Source organism: Schistocerca cancellata, chromosome 1 (assembly GCF_023864275.1).
Source record: "Schistocerca cancellata isolate TAMUIC-IGC-003103 chromosome 1, iqSchCanc2.1, whole genome shotgun sequence".
Classification (NCBI taxonomy): Eukaryota; Metazoa; Arthropoda; class Insecta; order Orthoptera; family Acrididae; genus Schistocerca; species Schistocerca cancellata.
The window spans coordinates 582234350-582253601 of NC_064626.1; the positions used below are offsets into that span (position 1 = coordinate 582234350).

The 19252-nt window shown below is 35.1% G+C and overlaps 1 protein-coding gene across 1 annotated transcript in view; it reads right to left on the reverse strand.

The window, feature by feature from the left end:
- Positions 1-207: 207 nt before the first annotated feature.
- LOC126161891 (zwei Ig domain protein zig-8-like) overlaps positions 208-19252 on the reverse strand; it is a 147746-nt gene continuing 128701 nt past the window's right edge. Inside the window, exon 6 of the mRNA XM_049918036.1 lies at positions 208-677. Coding sequence (XP_049773993.1) covers positions 580-677 — 98 coding nt within the window. The 3' untranslated portion in view covers positions 208-579. The remainder of the gene's footprint in view (positions 678-19252) is intronic.

A 19252-nucleotide genomic window follows, 5' to 3' on the forward strand; every position in this document is an offset into this window, starting at 1 on the left:
CAGGAAGTAAGACATGAGGTTTATGTTAAGCGACAGTGACAGTATATGATAAAAGGAAACAATATATGCTACCATGCCATACTTTCACGTTCAGAATTATAGTAACGAGAAACATAAATGCTAAATAATGATTAGGAAAAGTTCTAAACTTTCTACATTGATTTGGGATGTTTAAATAATCTAGGCAGTTTAATGTATGTTGTACAAAATATGAACACTGTATTTTGGTACCATCTCGAACAAATAAACTTACATTTTAATCTATTGTAATGACTCTTATACAATTGTGATGATAAACCTATACTTGTCGATAACAAATATTTTATTCCAGGAAATCTGGGTTATTACAGTGTTTTCATATTCATTTCAATGCTTTCATACTGCTTAACGTATTTTTGCTACAAAAATACTCTGCATATAGATAAAAATATATTGTGTACTAAGAGTTCTCATCGAAGAACTGTTTCTCTTATAAACCTGTGTCGCTTTCTTTTAAGATTCACATATCTTTAGTGTCTATAGTAATGTCGGGAACTGTTACGTCGTAATTCGCATTTAGGCATTGAATAGTGTTGGTTGTCACTTCAAGAGACTAAGGGATACCACCATCCATAACCAGAATATTTGTGGCACAGCTCCTTGCCCTCCACTGTCAAGCATGGCGGCTGGCAACTCACCTGCAAACAGAGATAATGTGCGTTAACGTTTATGTTTGGATTCTGTCATTTAAATTTTTCTTACATAACAAAATGAAGAATATTAAACGTCAGGGAAGAATATCCATCTGTGAGTAAAATAGAGAAACGTGAACTTCTTATCAAAAGATAGTGCACATAAATGGTCCTAAAGCTGTTGTAATCACACAGATGACTGATTTGGATTCAGTTTCACTGATACTTAGTCCATTCAGAGCGTTATTTGCAGTAGCTGCAGTAAAAAAAATAATGTTTTCGATAGTACAAATATACAAGACACAATTCGCTTAATATATTTTTGGTCCAACTGTTTAAGAGCAGTTTTCTGCACACAAAATCATGTAAATCAATATTTTAGTATGAATTCAAAGGCATCCTGCAGAATCCTGTTCATATGGTTTGGCATAGTAACTACTGCTTCATAGTATGTTTATTCCATATGAAGTAGTTTACAGAAATTTTAACCTTATCTCAACTAGCAGCCCATTTCAGAAAAATCATCCTTAAGAATCAAAGACATAAAGTCTCCAGATTATGTACTTTGGTACAGACAGGTGTCCATTTCTTAATAAAATAAATTTTATTAAATTCTCATTGACCATATAGGGTTTAACAGCAAATAAGGTATGATGTATAAGGAACAAAAAAACATTTACTGATGTTCAACAACTTCAGCTCCATCACAGAAACTTTTATTAAAATTGACAGTAAAATTATTTACAACACACAAGGTGACTAGTGCATATTGTTCTGATTCAGCAAATCTCAGGTGCAGTATTGTGAAATGTCTAAATTAACAGTGTAACTGCTTGTCATCTAGCTGCAATCTAAGATTAGTTTTCAAATTCCTCAATACATATGTTCTAGTATGCATGGTCTTAAGATAATTTAGGAAACAGGGATGGGATATGAGAGTGCATTTTTCAGAAATCATATCAATTGCCTTCTTGATAAAACAGGTATCAGAAGACTTCCAAAAAATGGAGAAGTTACAATTAAACGGGAAATCAAGACGATAACAGGCTTAAACTTACAGTCAAGTGAAACAGTGATGTGAGTCAAAAATTAAGGCTTTTACCTTAAATTTGTAGCAAATCCGATATGCCAAGGCTGTAAATGAGAAGCATCATGCTGTCCATGAGGAAGAAACAATGTCATTTCACCTGAGCTGGAATATCAGAAAAATGTGAAACAGAGATAAGTACCTATATAGAGCTGATATTAGAGTCGTTGGTTGCCAATAATCATTATATGGTTCAGTCTCTCTTGACTGTCCCACATTTCTCTCTTTTATTAAGGGCGTGGAGTGGAAAATTTTAGCCTGTTGAAATCTCCTGAGAAGCGGCTTCAAAAAGTAAGTTGTTAAATTACACTGCCATCTGCCCCAAGCATCAAATCGAAAGGCCAGTATGCGTAACACCTAAGTCCCAGAAATCTTAAAATAAACTTCAGTGTTGTACTGAACTCAAATTTTATGAAAAACATGTTGAAAATAGATTTAAGCTGCATTTGTATGATGAGCATAGTAAATTATTATTTTTATTGGTTGTCGACCGAATTAACTGAGCGGTTCTAGGCGCTACAGTCTGGAACCACACGACCGCTACGGTCGCAGGTTCGAATCCTGCCTCGGGCATGGATGTGTGTGATGTCCTTAGGTTAGTTAGGTTTAAGTAGTTCTAAGTTCTAGGGGACTGATGACCTTAGAAGTTAAGTCCCATAGTGCTCAGAGCCATTTGAACCATTTTTCTTTTTATTGGCTGACTCAATGATTAGCATAGAGAATACTTCAATGAAGGATTGCTCAACAGAATAACGACATTCAAACCTATTCAACGACAGTAATACATTACATTTTATTCTGAGTATACAATATATGAAGAGTGGACGTAAGTTACTATTATTTTAACAGCTTTCCTCACATTAAATTAAATGTAAATTCAAAACAAATTCAATGCATTTACCTCAGAAGGCAAACAGAACCTTTGGGCATCTGAAACAAAGCTATCTCGAAAATAATTTGAATATTATTTTGAATATGTAATCAATACAATGCTACTTTATTTTTTCTTAAGATACTTTATGAGATTCTTGAATAATCTTAGCGTTTCCCCCTGCAGTTAGAATCCCTGTCAATAACAATTTTTATACTCATACATATTTGTCTATTCTTTCTTAATGCAGGTTCCGAAATTCGTAGTATGAAATCCACATGATTTACTGCTGTAAGCATTTGGACAGCGTATTTTGAAATTTAAAACCGAAAAATGGTGTAGCGTTACATCAATATTTGAGCAGGTGTTTCACACATTGAGCAACAAGAAAGTCTTGACAGATAATTGGAAAATACCTGAATACATGACACTTCATTCATGTCTATAAATAAATGCATATCTGGGAATGCTAAGGGACAGGGGCAGCCATTCACCAAGAATGGAAAATGCAACAAAATTTTCTGACCATAGTGTCAATGCATTACTATTCTAAACCAGTGGTGCATCACTCTTCACATTTTCATTGTGCAACTGCCTTACTGTAACTACTGACCACCCCTTATTCATGATTACTTTTCATGTGGATTATTCTTGTGGCAAATGAGTTTATTTTTTTATTGTGGTCACTGTGCTCAACTATGTTATGCAATTTGATTAATAAATTACAGGCCATAATAATAAAGCAACAGAGTTAAAGTTGTATACAACATATATAGTTATGTATTAACTTAGGCTTTCTGTATGTTGAGCCAGAACATGTTTAAACCTAAATGCTACCAACATGGTTTCAGTGGCATTTAATTCAGAGGGAGGCCTGTGCAGCCATGGCCAAAATGTCAGTCACAGTTACTTTGGACACAACTCTATACCCAGAACTTTTACATCAACTACAACATTTTTGTTAGTTTTTCTCAGAAAATTATACATTCATACATTTTTGAACAGTTATTCTCTGGATGCGAGCACTCAGTAACTGAGCCCAGAAAAATATGTGGTACAAATAGCAAATACTATTTATTGGTCATCTTCTGTTGAGAGTCTTTTCATGAATACCTTTTTTCGTTTGCTAAATAAGATATTTTTCAGTAAATTTTGTTTGTTATTACAAAACATTAGCAATTTCTTAAATTTACAGGGTCATAGCTGCCGACCAGAAATTTTAATCTTAACACTAACATTCTCTTTATTCTTGTGGCCTTTTTCTTGACAGCAATGTAATGGACAATGCATTAAATGAAAACCTACGCTCATTTACACCGATTCTGACATTAAAAAGTACTATAAATGTTTTGGTGGGAAAAATGTTAACAATGAAAGCATCAAGGACCATTGAAAATTTGTTTCAAATAGGACGCTTCCTAGAATATAAGATTTAGTGGCTTCAACACTAATTATGAATGACAGTGTTACTGTCTTGCAATACACAGAAGTAAATAATTGAATGTATTTTCCCTATAACAAATAGAAACTAATAATGAAATAGCTATGTAGTCTGGTCTGATTGGGGTAAATTTACCATACATTATCGTTAGTGTAATTACAATGCAGTTACTCTTAAAGAAGTAAGCACACCATTTAAATCTTCTAAATGTCTGTTCCTAACATCAATGGATGATTAATAAGAATTTCAGGTAATGAAATAACTTAAACGAAAACATTCTTACATGAAATAAATTTTCCACAGTAAGTAAGTGGACTATTAAGTTTGATAATCTGATAGATTACTTCAGTCGAAATACACAATGAGATGCAATGAGAGGTACATTGGACTTATATATATGAAAAGTCACAGATGACAAAAAGTGAAAAATTACTGAGTTCCCAAATCGTTTTTTATGTGGCACTGTATTGAGAAAAGCAAAGTCAAGTTATCTTGTGCAAGTAAATATTTATGTAACGTTCACTGACATTGTAATAAGGCTAAATTACATTGTAACTCTCTAGAAAGTAACTAAGTTTTCAATTTACTTCGTTGATTTGGAGTGGGAGAAGAAAATTATTTTGGATGTAGGTGGGTGTGAATCATCAGTAAGTTAAATATGTTCATTGCATAATGAACCTTTCGCTCAGAGGTGACATTTATTGGATGAGTAGAACAGTGTACAAGACTGGTACTAAAAACCTTAGCTGTGGCTCTGTTTGCTGTGTTCTGACTGGAACATCAGTGTATGACACAAGCTCCCTCTTCCAACTTCAGTTCTCCATTCAACCTCTAATGTATAATTTGCTGGATTGCCACTCTTGGAAGGAAGAAAGTCACATGGAAATTCTTAAGGATCCCCTATGGGTAACAACCATTGTCTAGGGTAGTGTACTTGTCTAGTATGTAAAAGTTCAAGGTCGTTGGTTCGAACATAGTCACTGTTTAATTCTGAATAAAAATCATTTTCAATGGCAACCAAAGACTCCCAGCATGACAAGCCAACCTCATGCTACCAATAGCCTAGACAAAAAGTGTATAGGAACAGAAACAGTCTTACGGCCACCTCCTACCCTAAGGGGAAACTATTCCTTGAAGGCTGAAAAATTAGCAAAGATTAACAGCATGAGGATACATACAGGAAAATAAACACTGAATTAAATACACATGCTATGTGTCCAGTGACTTAAAAAAATGTCATGATACTCTGTCCAGTTGGCCAAACATTCTGCATTATTTCCACAGATCTGAGGGAGGGGACTGACAAGGTGGAGGTTACCAAGCGAAAAGGACTGGATAACTAACTAATGGGAACCAAAATACGAAACAGAGCCTGGAGTGTTGGTAGTCTGAATGTGTTACAGAAGGCAGAAAATCGTGAAAGGGAAATGCGAAGGCCCAGTCCAGATAAAGTGTGGTAGTAGTGACATCAAGTGGGAATTAGATAAGAAATTATGATAATTGGAATGCAGGGTAACATGAAGACCAACAGAAAATCATATAACGGGAGTAGTACACATTATGAATCGGACATTACGTCACATAGTGAGTTACCTTGAACATTTTAGTGATAGATGTTCTCATCAGAATCGACAGCGAACCAGCGGCGTCAGTGTTAGTACAGGTATACAAGCTGACGTCAGAAGCAGGACATTGAGAGTTGGAGAAAGTATACAAAAATATTGAACGAGTCATTCAATATAAAAGTGGGTGGTATACTAATGACCATAGGGGATTGCAATGGCATAGTACAGGAATGAACAGAAGACAAAGATATGAAAAAAATTAGGTTAGTAGTTGGAATGACAGGGGAAAGACTGAGTTCTGCAATCAAATTCAGCTGGTAATAACGAATTGACTGTTCAAAAATAAAACAGAATAAGAGGTATACTTGAAGGCCTAAAAACCAGCTGGATTACATCATGGTCAAAGATTCTGAAGTCATACTTTGGAGTCCAAGGCAAAGCCAGAAGCAGAGACAAATTACGATCACAATTTAGTACTGATGAAGAGCAGGCTGTAATTAAAGAGATTCATCCATAAGAATCAATGTGGAAAGAATTTGGATACCGAATTATGAAGAATGATGAACTGCATTTGTGGTGTGATGACGAAAAACACAATAGGATGTGAAGATGAAAAGGAATGGACGTCTCTAGGAAGGGTAGTCACGAAACTTTCATAGACAAACGTATACATCTTAAAAGTAACTACAAAGACACTTTTGGTAACACAAAAAATTGATTCGAGAAAGAAGGAAGTACCAAAACTTGAGGGAAATTCAGGAACACCGAAATATTATAGGTCATTTACGAATGAAATAAATAGGAAGTGTATTGACGTCAAAGTGAAACAGCTGGGGGATGAAGGGGAAGAAATCGAGAAAGTATTGGTCATGTAGGGACTGATGAAGCACATAGGAAAGCCAAAACAAGTTGCGGTGAAATTGAAGGTAACTGCGTCAATATAAGGGTTGCAATGAGAATTCGTTTCTTAAGGGTGGAGGAGGAGGAGGAGGAGAGAGAGAGAGAGAGAGAGAAGAAGAAGCGATGGAAATGGTACGTTCATTTCAAGGCTTTACGACAAGATTTGTCTAATTACGTGATTGAGGAAATGTTGGCCGATGTGGTATACATAGGAGATCCAGCATTATAGATAGTGTTTAACAGCACTCTGGGAGATATAGGCTCAAATTAGACATACGAAAAAGACAGCGTTCCTTCGGATTTTCTGAAATTATTAGGCGAAGAGCCAACCAAACGACTACTCAAACTAGTGAGTAGGATCTGTGAATCTGGAGACAGATTTTCTTAAACATATCAGCCACATTGTCATTAAGAAACCAATGGCAGATAAGTGTGAGGACTCTCACAGTCAGCTTAATGGCTCACGTTGCTGACAAAAAAGTGTCAGAGAAATGGAAAACGAAACTGAGGGTCTAGTGGACGACAATCATTCTAATTGTAGTAGTAATATTCCACAGGACCACTAAGAAATAACATATTGATCAGTGGCCACACTACTTATGTATCCATGTTTTCTGAGCGAACTTGTTAAACATCATTTCCGTAAAGGAATCGTTCAAATGATTTGTGGAACATCGAAATAATTTACAGCAGCGGCCGTATCACACTGTCTCGTGGTACAAGTTCCTGTACTTGTGCAGCTGCTTCTGCCTTTTCATTAAGCACGACAAACTGAGTTCTGCCGACAAAAATGTTGTTCATCCGTTCACATATTCCTGATTTATATACTTTGTTTACTATGTGACATACAGAACTCCAGTGAACTCTTTCTGGAAGTCCAGTAACAAGACATCTATAGCTCCAGAACCTTCTGCCTTTAGGAACTCATGAAAGAGCAAAGGAAACTGGATGTCACACGATCGGTGCTGCACAAACGAACAGAGGAACACAATATGTGTCGTAATTGAACAAGAAATTGGCCTAAGTGAGATGGGTCTGTTGTTATCGACATCAGTGTGCGACTCTGATATACTGGAGCGACGAGCACCACTCTATTATTAAATTAGATAGGTGCTACCACACTTTAAGTAAATTTGTACTTTTAGGCAATTTTGTTACGCTCAGTATTAAATGGTCACAGTACAGTAGTAAGGTAACAAAAATTTTGATGTATACTATTTCCTTTTCACTGATGAGCTTTATTTGAATATAATAAATGCAAAGAAAGGAAGTTTACTTTTTCAGAAGGTGTGACTATTAACACATTCAGCTAAATCGTTCATAATGTTTGTGACACTTTCTTCCTAAGAGAAAGTATTTGCTGATTTTTCAACTGAAATGTAGGTAGTATTCATCATCCTGAACAAGGAGATATAGAATCCAATTTTCTAATAAACTCATATATTTAAATAATTATTTTATAACTTTAAATGTTTTATGTTTTACAGTTCATATTATGCATACCTGTTAATTTACAGAGACATTGTTATTGACAACAGTATACATCAGTAACATGCATTTTCAAATGAGTCCAAAACAATAACTTTTTTCTCTTAAAGTTGGACAGAAAATATTTTGCACCTAGATGTAGTCCATGAAAAACCTTAAAATTATGACTATTTGGGTGATTAAATGTCTCATGGCATTTTATGAAAATGAAATAAACATTAGGTGCTGTATTAGAATATTATTTTTGCACCCTATATATTCATATTTTAATGTGTCCAATATCGTACATTAAGCTTAATGAATGATTCAAACTTTATTTCTTACTTTTTAATAACGGTTGTTGTTAAAGGAATAGATACACAGAAATGGGACAATATGTTTGGTAACTCTAGTAAAATTTATTCAAAGCTTTCATATAGCTGACAGTAGTGAATGTGTGTGTGTGTTTGTGTGTGTGTGTGTGTGTGTGTGTGTGTGTGTGTGTGTGTGTGTGTGTGTGTATGTGTGTGTGCACTTATTTGGTGTAAAATATACCCTGTATCAAACTGTGTACTAGATTTTCCCAGTGACAGATACATGAGAATGATCACAAAGTGTTAACATATCTGTGATACCTCTGCTGTCAATGTGGACAGCAAGTAGCATAATGTGAGGAACGAAATTAAAATGTTTAAGCTTAAGTGAGAGAACTCTAGGGACACGAATCCTCCTATTGGCTGGCACATTTGTCAAAGTTAAGGAAATGACCACTTCTAAGACCAAAATTTATGAAATAGTCCCAGATGGTAGCAGGATAGACACTTTCTCCATTAAATCTAAAAACGATTTAGAAAAGCTGTGTTAATAATTACAATTGTTATGTAAGTGCAGTAAGACACACAGCTAACATTAAGATTCCAAGGCTGCCAGTACAGAATTATAAACGATCTTTGAAGATTAGCCCCCTGCCCCCCCCCCCCCCCCCATCCAGCACACACACAGCAACAATATCTTGAGAGTGTCATGTGTGAAAAACATAGAAGATGCAAAGACTGAGAAACAAATATAACAATCACTGCTAAAATATATTAAACACTGATTAGCGATTGATGCCTACAGATAACAACTATGTCACAGACATGGAGATCGTTTCTAGTATTGCACATTACATGTGGATATCTTCAAGAACATATTTTTATGACTGTGGGGAGCATATGCTACGTACAGATAAAGTCGATATATGACGCTGATGTCATAAAGTGAAGTAAAGCTTAGTGTTGCATTGTAGATACATTTAGTCAGAGTCCTACCAATTCTGTTCAAAGTGCAGCGGTACACACAACCAGAAAAATGTGCACTGCCAAGGGCTTATTCACAAAATTGTAATATCTCTTAAGTTAAGAAACAACTAGCCCCCACCACCATTTAACTTGTGAAAACAAACCCAACAGTGAAATGAAGAAATCCAGAATTCTCGAGACATCAACAGAAAATTTTTCTTTGTGCCCCAGCCCATCACCAAATTTACCAAAGTTACAAACTGATTTTAGAACACTGTCAATCCCTCACTATACACTGTATGGCTTCTAGTGAAATAAGAGAGCAAAGGTTTAATTTGGAAAATTACAAATCTGAAATGAAATATAAAGCCTATCATTAGGAAGTAATTGGCTAATGGTGCCAGTAAATGAAATCCACAAAAATTTAAACAGTTTTTACATTTACATTATTAGAGATTCAGTAACATGAAAATGTGGTTTTAATGAATTATCTATCAGTGCCATCGTTTATCTTACACAAAGTACAATGTGTTTAATATATAGTATCATAAGAATAAAGTGGTGATTAGTGGTTACTGGAACTTAAAGAAAGGTTATAGCCAGATGCTTATGCTAGAAGTGTGTAAGAAGACAAATGAAAAAGATTAGAATTGAAAAATACAAATTAATAATGTAACATCATATCGTTTTCTCTAGAAAATGTGATATTTGTAGAGAACTGAAAACACAATAAGATGCACAGAGGTATATACTAATCTCATTCAACGAGTATGAAAATAGTAAGAAAAGACTTGGAGCCAACAGCTCCAGCTGTTCAGTTCTGGATTAGCAGGTAGGTGTATTGTAAGCCTTAACAATATAGGGTATGTGAATTTGATTAATATTGTAATGTACTCCAGTCAGAAATAAACCTTAAAATGAACTTAGGCTCACTTAAGATTGAAAATTGTTTGATATCCCAGACCAGTGTTTATAATGAGAGTACATTACAAGCCATACCTTTGTACAATTGCAGTAGTACATCTTCAGTGAACATTCATAATAGTTTGGTGTATTCTTTTTAAGAGTTTGTTCAGAAAGCTTTATTTTCTTAGGGAATACACTGCTGAAGACACGTGTGGTTTAATTCAAATTTAAGAGACAGGTTACAAGCTGTTGTGTGAAGCTGTTCAAGTTATTTACAGAGTATTACCACACCATCCATACACAGAGCAAATACAGTTATTATTTGTTCTTGTTGCAGAAAATTGGTAAGAGAGGGGGTATTTTTAACACAGTATAGATGGATAAGCATTTTGCTTCCTTTGCTTTTATGATACAGCATTTCGCTGGTATAAGCAGAATTTTTTTTTTTGTTACAAATGAAACAAATATTTTTGTCACTCTGTGTAAGGTAGAATCAACTCAGGAACTTTTAAATAGCAATTTCTTTGTTTCCAAGTGCTGGCCTCAAGCATTGAAAATATAATTCTACTGTGTATCTCCAAAGAAGTCATGACAGACAGGGAAAAAGCATAGAGGAAAACAGAAATTCCAGCAAATGCCCAAAGAGAAAAATAAAAATAGGAAAGGAAGGGGCAGGAGAGGGGACAAAAAAATCATGAATATATAAGACATTTTTATAAGTAAAAAATACATACAGAAAAATGACATGAAAGTAGATTGTGTATTAACACTCTCCTAAAGAAGAAATTTTAACTTCAAGAACAATAATAATTATTATTATTATGATAATGAGTTCCATGGAGTCAAAAACAGAGTCTTCAAATATGTAGGGTAACAAGTACAGATAACAAACAAAACAAAACACTGTCTTTAGGTGTATATTTTGATGAAAACAGAGTGGAACATCATGTGATGAACCTGATAAAATGTTATATTTGGCTACAATGGCAATTAGAATGTCAAGTTGAAGATTATAGTAATACAATTTCTTTTCATTCATTAATGTTATGCCATTTAGCAGTTTGATATGTTGCCTTACACATTGTGTTTGGAAAAAACTAATTAAAATTATACATGGGGTACACACACTTTTGGTATAGACATTTAATTTAACAGTTAGCAATGTTAGTCACAATCTAGAGTAGCTTACTTCGCTGATGAACTGTGTTTGTAAGTTTCCATTTTCACTTAAGGGTAATAGATATAATTACATATACAATACTAGAAGATAATGCATGTTAGTAGTCCAGTAGCAAACTCTTCCCTGTCAAGGGAAGAGTGAATTAGACTGGTGTATGACATTTGTCAATCCAGCCACTGTACTATCAGTTCTGACCAATAATGACAGCTATTTGAAATGAAGATTAAAGTGAGCCTTACAAATTCATATTTCTGAGTTGTGTGAAGTTGTTACCAGTTAACAAATTCCACACATGGTTCATATAATCAAAGTGGTATATATGTAACTGGCTCATGTATCATCAGATATTGTTCAGATGATATATCTTGTTACATACCTTACATATTTTATATACATTATTCCTTCTTTAGGAAAACTAAGTGATCTCTGGCACTACTTTCTACCTCATTGAGGTTGAAGTGAGTATTTTTCAGATTTGAAACATATATTAGTAAACTATAGATTTCTGAAAATATAAGTACATAATACAAGGAAGGCAAAGTAAAATGAGAATTATAGGAATACCTGGTCTGGTTAAGCAATTTGACTAAGCACAAAGGTGTTTCATCTGATATTGTGATAATTCTTTATTCAGAATTCAGTCCCAATATTAGTTTAAGTAAAGAAGCACATATTATTAATTTTCAGATTTGGTTTATGCCAGAATTAAAAAGAGTAATATTTAAAGAGCTTCATCAATAAGCAAAAAATGTAAAAATTAGTAAACTGTCACAGGCTGATAAGTGTAATCACTCTTGTACTGTTCATAGCATGATATGTAAAGGAACATTATGGGATGGACATACACCTAAAAATTGCTGGGAAAATAATCAAAAGATATGAAGTATTAATGAAGGCTATGGTCATTATGTATCAAACAGATTTTAACACACTTTCAATAATACTCCATTCAGTTAGGTAGAGATTTCACAATCAATTACCACTAACCTAAGTTACAGGTTGACCACTGGACTTCCTTCCAGGAAAAAAACAGTTGTGACACTAAATTTATCTTGAAAATAGAGTGAAAAAAAAAACACCCAGAGAAAAGGTTCGAAGCCATTCTGTTCGGACCATAATTGAATATGGTGTACTGAAATATTTTGGCCATATTAAAAAAAATACGTCTCATACCGAAAATGTCAATAATATTCACATTAGCAGAACTGTGACTGTTTCGTGGCATCTGGTTCCAGAACGGTAATCAAAGGTGGCTCGCAAATTACTTTTGTAGGGCCGAAATACAGAGCTCTGAAAGGTAACACTGACACAAGACCATTAAATAAATGGATAGTAAAATGAAAAACTTGTGTAATCAGTCACATGTCGATATGGAAGCACTGAAAACTTGTTATTTCTGACCGAAAATTACGATTTGCTCAGCACAACAAATACCTACCAGAAATTACTGCTAAAGAGCACACAAATACCTACCAGAAATTATTGCTAAAGAGAGGAGAGGTCTACAAATACATCAGAGGATGTGGAATGTGTACATTAACTGTAACATCTACCCAAACAGTACTTTGAAGATATTATAATAAAATGTTATATATCATCATCATGAGGACACAGCAGGTTGATTTGTATCCTTTTTCAATTATGTGTACTAACCTCACTCACTGAAATTTTAAATTTATAGGAATTATTGCAAAAGCTAACATTATTCGATTGTAAATACAATTTATTGTTACTGTATTTTCCAATGTCTTATAGTGCTTTAGTAGCATGTATCTGATCTACATTTTGGGGGTGATGAAATATATTTTTACATCTGATATTTCCTTAAATGTTGTTAAGTACAATACAGAATATCTGTTTAGAATATAGCATGGCACCGTTTTTATAGATTACTGTTGATCATAAATTTATTTTCTACCTGGATCATTGATATATTGGTTCCAGTCGACCTGCCCCCCTCCCTCTCCCACATTCCATGAAAAGCGTTTTATTGCTTACAGTTTCTGTGTTTACATTTATCTTTCTCAGAATGAAAAGTTCCTTTGTTTGAACTTGTAACTTTGCTGAGAACTAATTTGATTCTTATCTTTTGTCATTTTTCTTAGACTGATTTGTGATAAATGACAGCAAACCATCCTTAGTTATGCTAATATGGTATTATGGTAAACAGTTAATGTATCACTGAAGTACCTAAATATTGACTCACGGTGAAATGGTAGACATGTGTACCACCACATCACCAAAACTACCAAATGTCAGTGTAAAGCTAATTAGATCAGTATGACAGCCATGAAGGTGTGTATTCTGTCCGCCCTTTGGGACCTCAGTAAGAGTAGCATTTAAGTTTGAAAAATTTAGGTACAAACGTGTGAAGGTCACTGCTTATATAATTCTCCGAATAAGGCAACAACATCTGATCGATGCAAATGCCAGTTTTGGCTTTTATATACCATAGAATATTTATTAAAAGTTATATTGCCTACTACTCACTGTGAATTCAATATATTTCTATTGCTGGTAGTAATCTACACATTTCATGTGGGGAAGTATTTCAGAAATTAAATTCCTGGAGCTATTTGAATAAGGAAACCAACCAGACTATGAATAGAAAGTCTAGCTCCACCTTCAAACTTATATTTATGACCCAAAACTCTTTAGATATGTCAAGAAAGATTTCTATTTATCGCTTCACTTGGAATGGAATACTAGCTTCACCTCTGGAAGCGGTTTCCAAATAATTAAATAGACATGAAACAGAAATAGGTAGATTTTTCATGAACTAATTCGCTTATGACTGATTTTTTATTCCTCTCTTGGCAGTGTCAACTAAGAGGGGACGATCACCTTTCTGTGTGTAGTGAATGCAGTTTTAAGGACATTAATAATGTTCTGATACTGTCGCAATAGCAGTAGTAGTATTAGTAGCAGTAACGGAAGTAGCAGAAATAGTTTAATTCGTCTGCAGATAACTTTTACAAGACTACTGGACACCTCTTGGTATTACAATTTCAAACAACAAAAATAATATAATTCAGACTTACAGTAATTTACATACTTATGGGTCCACGTTGTTGGGATGTTACAAGTAATTAGCTATGGCCTTAGAGTAGAAATCATACTGACATTAGGCCGAAATAATTTAGAGTGAGAACAGAAAACCTAAAGCAGAAGAGCTGTCTGATGACCGGAGGCTCCACCCTCCCGAATACAAGGTCAGTCTGTTTAAAAGAGTGTTACCTCATTCCATTTATACCTAGTGTAAAATAACGTTTTACAAACATGTTGTTAATAATATAAAAGGCTAATGCTACTGTGTTCATTTCTCACTGCAAGCCACTGCACACTCTACATACACTATGTATACATTCGTACATGATGTAGCACTACACAATCACCTAACATGAGGACCAGAGTGACAACGTTTTGTTTTCATTTTGTGCGCCACAACTTCCCATTTGCTAGCCTGACAAACTGGTGTAGCATCACTCTATGATGTGTGCTAAGTTAAGTTCAGAAAGACAATGAGAGAGCAAGTTGATCCTGTACTAAAGGAAAAAAAAAGGATGGAAAAGAACATAATATGAAAGTGGCATGAGAAATGCTCCCAACCCCTTCTCCATGTTATAATCCTTTACTGTATACGAATTTTTTTAATGGGGACTTTATAACTACATTTTCAAGTAAGTTTGATTTAGCAAACTCATTATCTGTGGGAAATTTTCTGTACCATTTTCTTCCTTGGTAAAAATGCTGCTTTGGGCTTTACATTTATTATTTCTTGCGATTTGTAAGTTGAGTTTAGGTATGTTCCAGTGTCATGGATAGAGCAGTTACGCATTGATTATTGATGCTACTTTTTTTCGCACACAAATGACAGATACACGCACTCACATGTTGTAAGTAAAAAGTCCAGTGTTTTTATCAAATCTTTTATGAACAAGTTTACTATTTTTCGTTAATGATCTTATGAGCTTCTCCTGTAGTTGGGAAATTGTGTTTACATTTTTTACATATGTCCCCCACAGAAAAATTCCATAATTATGAAATGGATGTTCATATTAAATGTTTATGCTGTGTGACTAGGGCCTCCCGTCAGGTAGATCGTTCGCCACATGTTAGTCTTTCTATTTTTACGCCACTTCAGCGATTCGGGCGTCGATGGGAATCAAATGACGATGATTAAGACAACACAACACCCAGTCCCTGAGCGGAGTAAATGTCCGTCCCAGCCGGGAGCCGAACCCGGGACCTTAGGATTGACATTCCGTCACGGCGACTACTCTGTTACTGGGGGCCGACGAAGTACTTATTAATAGTAGTTTATGTAACTAAAGGACGCTGGCTGTTTCACAACGATGATAGGAATCTCTTGAAACTGAAATTCATGGCCTTTGTTTTCTTTATCCTTGATGTCACTTTACTGTGTATTAAGAAAGAGTAAACTTGACGGTTTCAGTTGGTTTCTCAGTAAAGGTTTCTCTAATATTCTCGGTGAATATAATATTTCTGTGTTCAGCAAAGAGACTTTTTCCCATTGACTTACACCACTGCGAAATCATTGATATATATCAACAAAGCTTTGCTTATGATACAGTGTACTGAGGATCTCCTATATTAATGTAGTTTGATTCTGTTAATTGTTTTATTAAACAATCAGACTTATATAAGGTATGTGACGTCTACAAGGTGGTCGGAAATTCCCCTTACAGACTTGTAGAACTTGTAGAGGGGAGTGAGTACATCGTTTTTCGAATAGGAACCGATGTCCGAAAACGTCATCCAACGAGACTACCAGAGCCTCAAAGTTATAGGTGCGGTCATCTGTAAATGTACGCATACACTGGGTGATTTCGTGATGACGTTACAGACTTTCTAGAATGCTGGGGAACGGTAAATGTATTAATTTCAATGAACGATCCCTGTACTGGAAACGAACGAGTCGAAAGTTATAAACGAAAACCGTTTTGATAACTCTGACAGTTGAATACATATACCGGTTCTGATGTTGCGAAGAGTGTAGGGCTGGTAACTTTCAGTGGTGGTAATGTGGACAAAAACGAGAAAAAATGTCGAACAAACGTGGGCTCTAAAGTGCATACCTTAACAGCTATGAACATTTGCTCAGTAGAGGAGATGTGTTTCACATTAGCGAAGATGAACGAATGGTCATAGCTCCTCAGGTATGCAATTTAGAGCCCACGTTTACTGGCGATTTTTTCTCGTTTTTGTCCACACTACCACCACGGAAAGTTACCAGCCCTACACTCTTCGCAGCACAAGAACCGGTCCATGTATTCAACTGTCAGAGGTTTCAAACGGTTTTCGTCTATAACTGTCGACTCGTTAGTTTCCAGTACAGGGATCCTTACTTCAAATTAATACATTCTCCATCATCCTAGAAAGCCTGGCACATCATTATGGAAAGGCCCCGTGTATACATACATCTACAGCCGCTCACGCCTATAACTTTGACGCTCTATAGTCTCGTTGGATGACGTTTCCGGACATGAGTACCTATCTGAAATACTATGTACTCACTCCCCTCTATAAATCCTAGAAGTCTGTAACGGGAATTTCCGAACTCCCTGTATAGTCTTTGTAAGCTATTTCCCAGATTAGATCAGAACCAGTCAATGGCTACCCCTCATATGCTTAACACTTCTACCAAACTTTTGAAAATACTATGGCCAACACTATAAAAATCCTTGCAACTAAATAATAATATACCTGTGATACATTCATCTTTGTAAAGAGCATTAAGGATAAGTTTGATAATTCTACTATGGCTGAGTCTGTATCTTTACCACTTAAGAAACCAGACCTTGAGTATTTTAGAAAGTATTGTTAATTCGATTAATTCGTTAATGTATTATTCATAACTGACTATTAATTTCCAAAATAATGGAAGCAGGGAAGTGAGCTGTTAGTTATATGTTTTTTGCATCACCTGTCTTTAGATGCTGTTTAACTGTTGTCTGTGCTTGTTTAAAATACTCTGAAAATTTCTTTGATATGAATGACTCACTTATTACGGTTTCTAAAAGAGATTTTATACTCTGTATGAATTGTTTCACAGCTTGGTACTTCTCCTACTACTCAACTTATCATTTTTAAATTTTGTGGTGCTTTAGTAACTTAATACTTAGTGGTTGGTAGTACCATCGTTGTACTTGGTGCATAGTTATTTACATGTGCTACATATCATATATTACTCAACAGCACACTCCCTTATCAGTATGTTATTAGACATTTATTTGTCTTTTCCTGCTTCCCCTTTAATGACATTCCAGCCTGCTTTGGCTTTTTGTATTCGTTGTGTATTATTTTTACAATAAATGACTTTTTTGCAGCAATCGGTGTCTTCCTGTAAATATTTTTGAAACTAACATAGAAATTTAAGAACTATGACTACCGAGACTCTTCTTCATGAAGCTGAAGTACTTACGGTTTTGAGAGAAATTCCTAGTTCCAGCTATTATCCATTGCCTTTTTGGAGACATTGAAACTAGTGTGGATAGTTCTGGAAATGTCTCTCTCAAGTTCAGTTTAAGTAATGTTGACAGAATAAATTCGCATTTACACTGATCTCGCTATACGCATAATCCCAGTTCTGTTTGCTAGATCTCTAGAGAAATTTGTCTTATCGCTTTCTTTCTGTTATACCTGCCGTTTTCTGTTTTCTTCCAGATCCGATTTTACTATTATTATTTGGCAGAAATACCCTGAGAGCTCTAAATCTTTTACAGCTACATCACAATTTTCCCTGTCGACGTTTGCGGCCAAATGGGCGATTCCTGCTGCAGCCACTCTATTAAACCTTGCCACTTTATTGCCCTAGACAGATATGATAAAACTCACAGCGATGCTTATGTGGATGCTACTAGTTTCATTTATAATATCTGTGCTTATTTTTAAGTTTGCACATAAAATAATTTTGCCTTTTGTACTTGAAAGTTTTGTTTTAGTGAAACAAATGTCCACATTACCACAGTGTGGTTGATACACAGACGAATTCTTCATTTGTTAGCGATGTGAAGTCCTGTTAATTCAACAGCTGAGGTTTGAAAACGACCTTCTTCGATTACTGACATAATGTTATGTCTTGATGTAGATTGTGTTCCTTTTCTGATATAAACGCATGAACCTTCATACTTTGAAGCAGTCCGACTGCGAGAGTCCCTCATTTCGTACGACGATAATAGTACGTTTTGGATTTCTTTGTCTGCACCAGAGGTTAGTAATACTAACTATTGTGTGGTTCAAACGCTGGATCAATTTGAAATTGCGGTATTCTATTTTTTATTGATCGCATGGTTTGATGAAGGATTGTTAAGGCTGTGTGATGTTCCATGTTACTCTTTTTACTTTTTCTTTATGACATATAGTATGTGTGTGGTTTGGTGTGATTAATACTATTTTGTGGTGGTTATTGCAGAATGTTTTAAACTGCTGGAGATACTCTTTACGCCGGCGTAGATGTTTAATGAAGTGGAACTATATGATTCCAGAGACCTCTTCGATAGATCTCTTTCGATGCTGAGATGCCGTTCCAATACAGTTGGGACCCTCATCTATCTACTGAGCAGGTGACCTGGGATCGAATCCTAGCCTTTGTACAAATTTTCATTCTGGGTGTATACATGATAGCAGAATGAAAAACAAGTAGTGAAACTAGTCTCCGGATTAACAGTATTGGAAGAAAGTATGCCTGACTTTTGGTGTCTACATCGAAGCACATCCCCCCCTCCTGTTAACAATGAAAAGCTTGGACTCGTATGTTTCCTTTCTATAAAAATATCCAGACGACTACATAATGAAATAATGTAAGAGTGGAATGTTACACCTACGAACAGATTGGATAAAATGACTAAATTTGTACTCAGT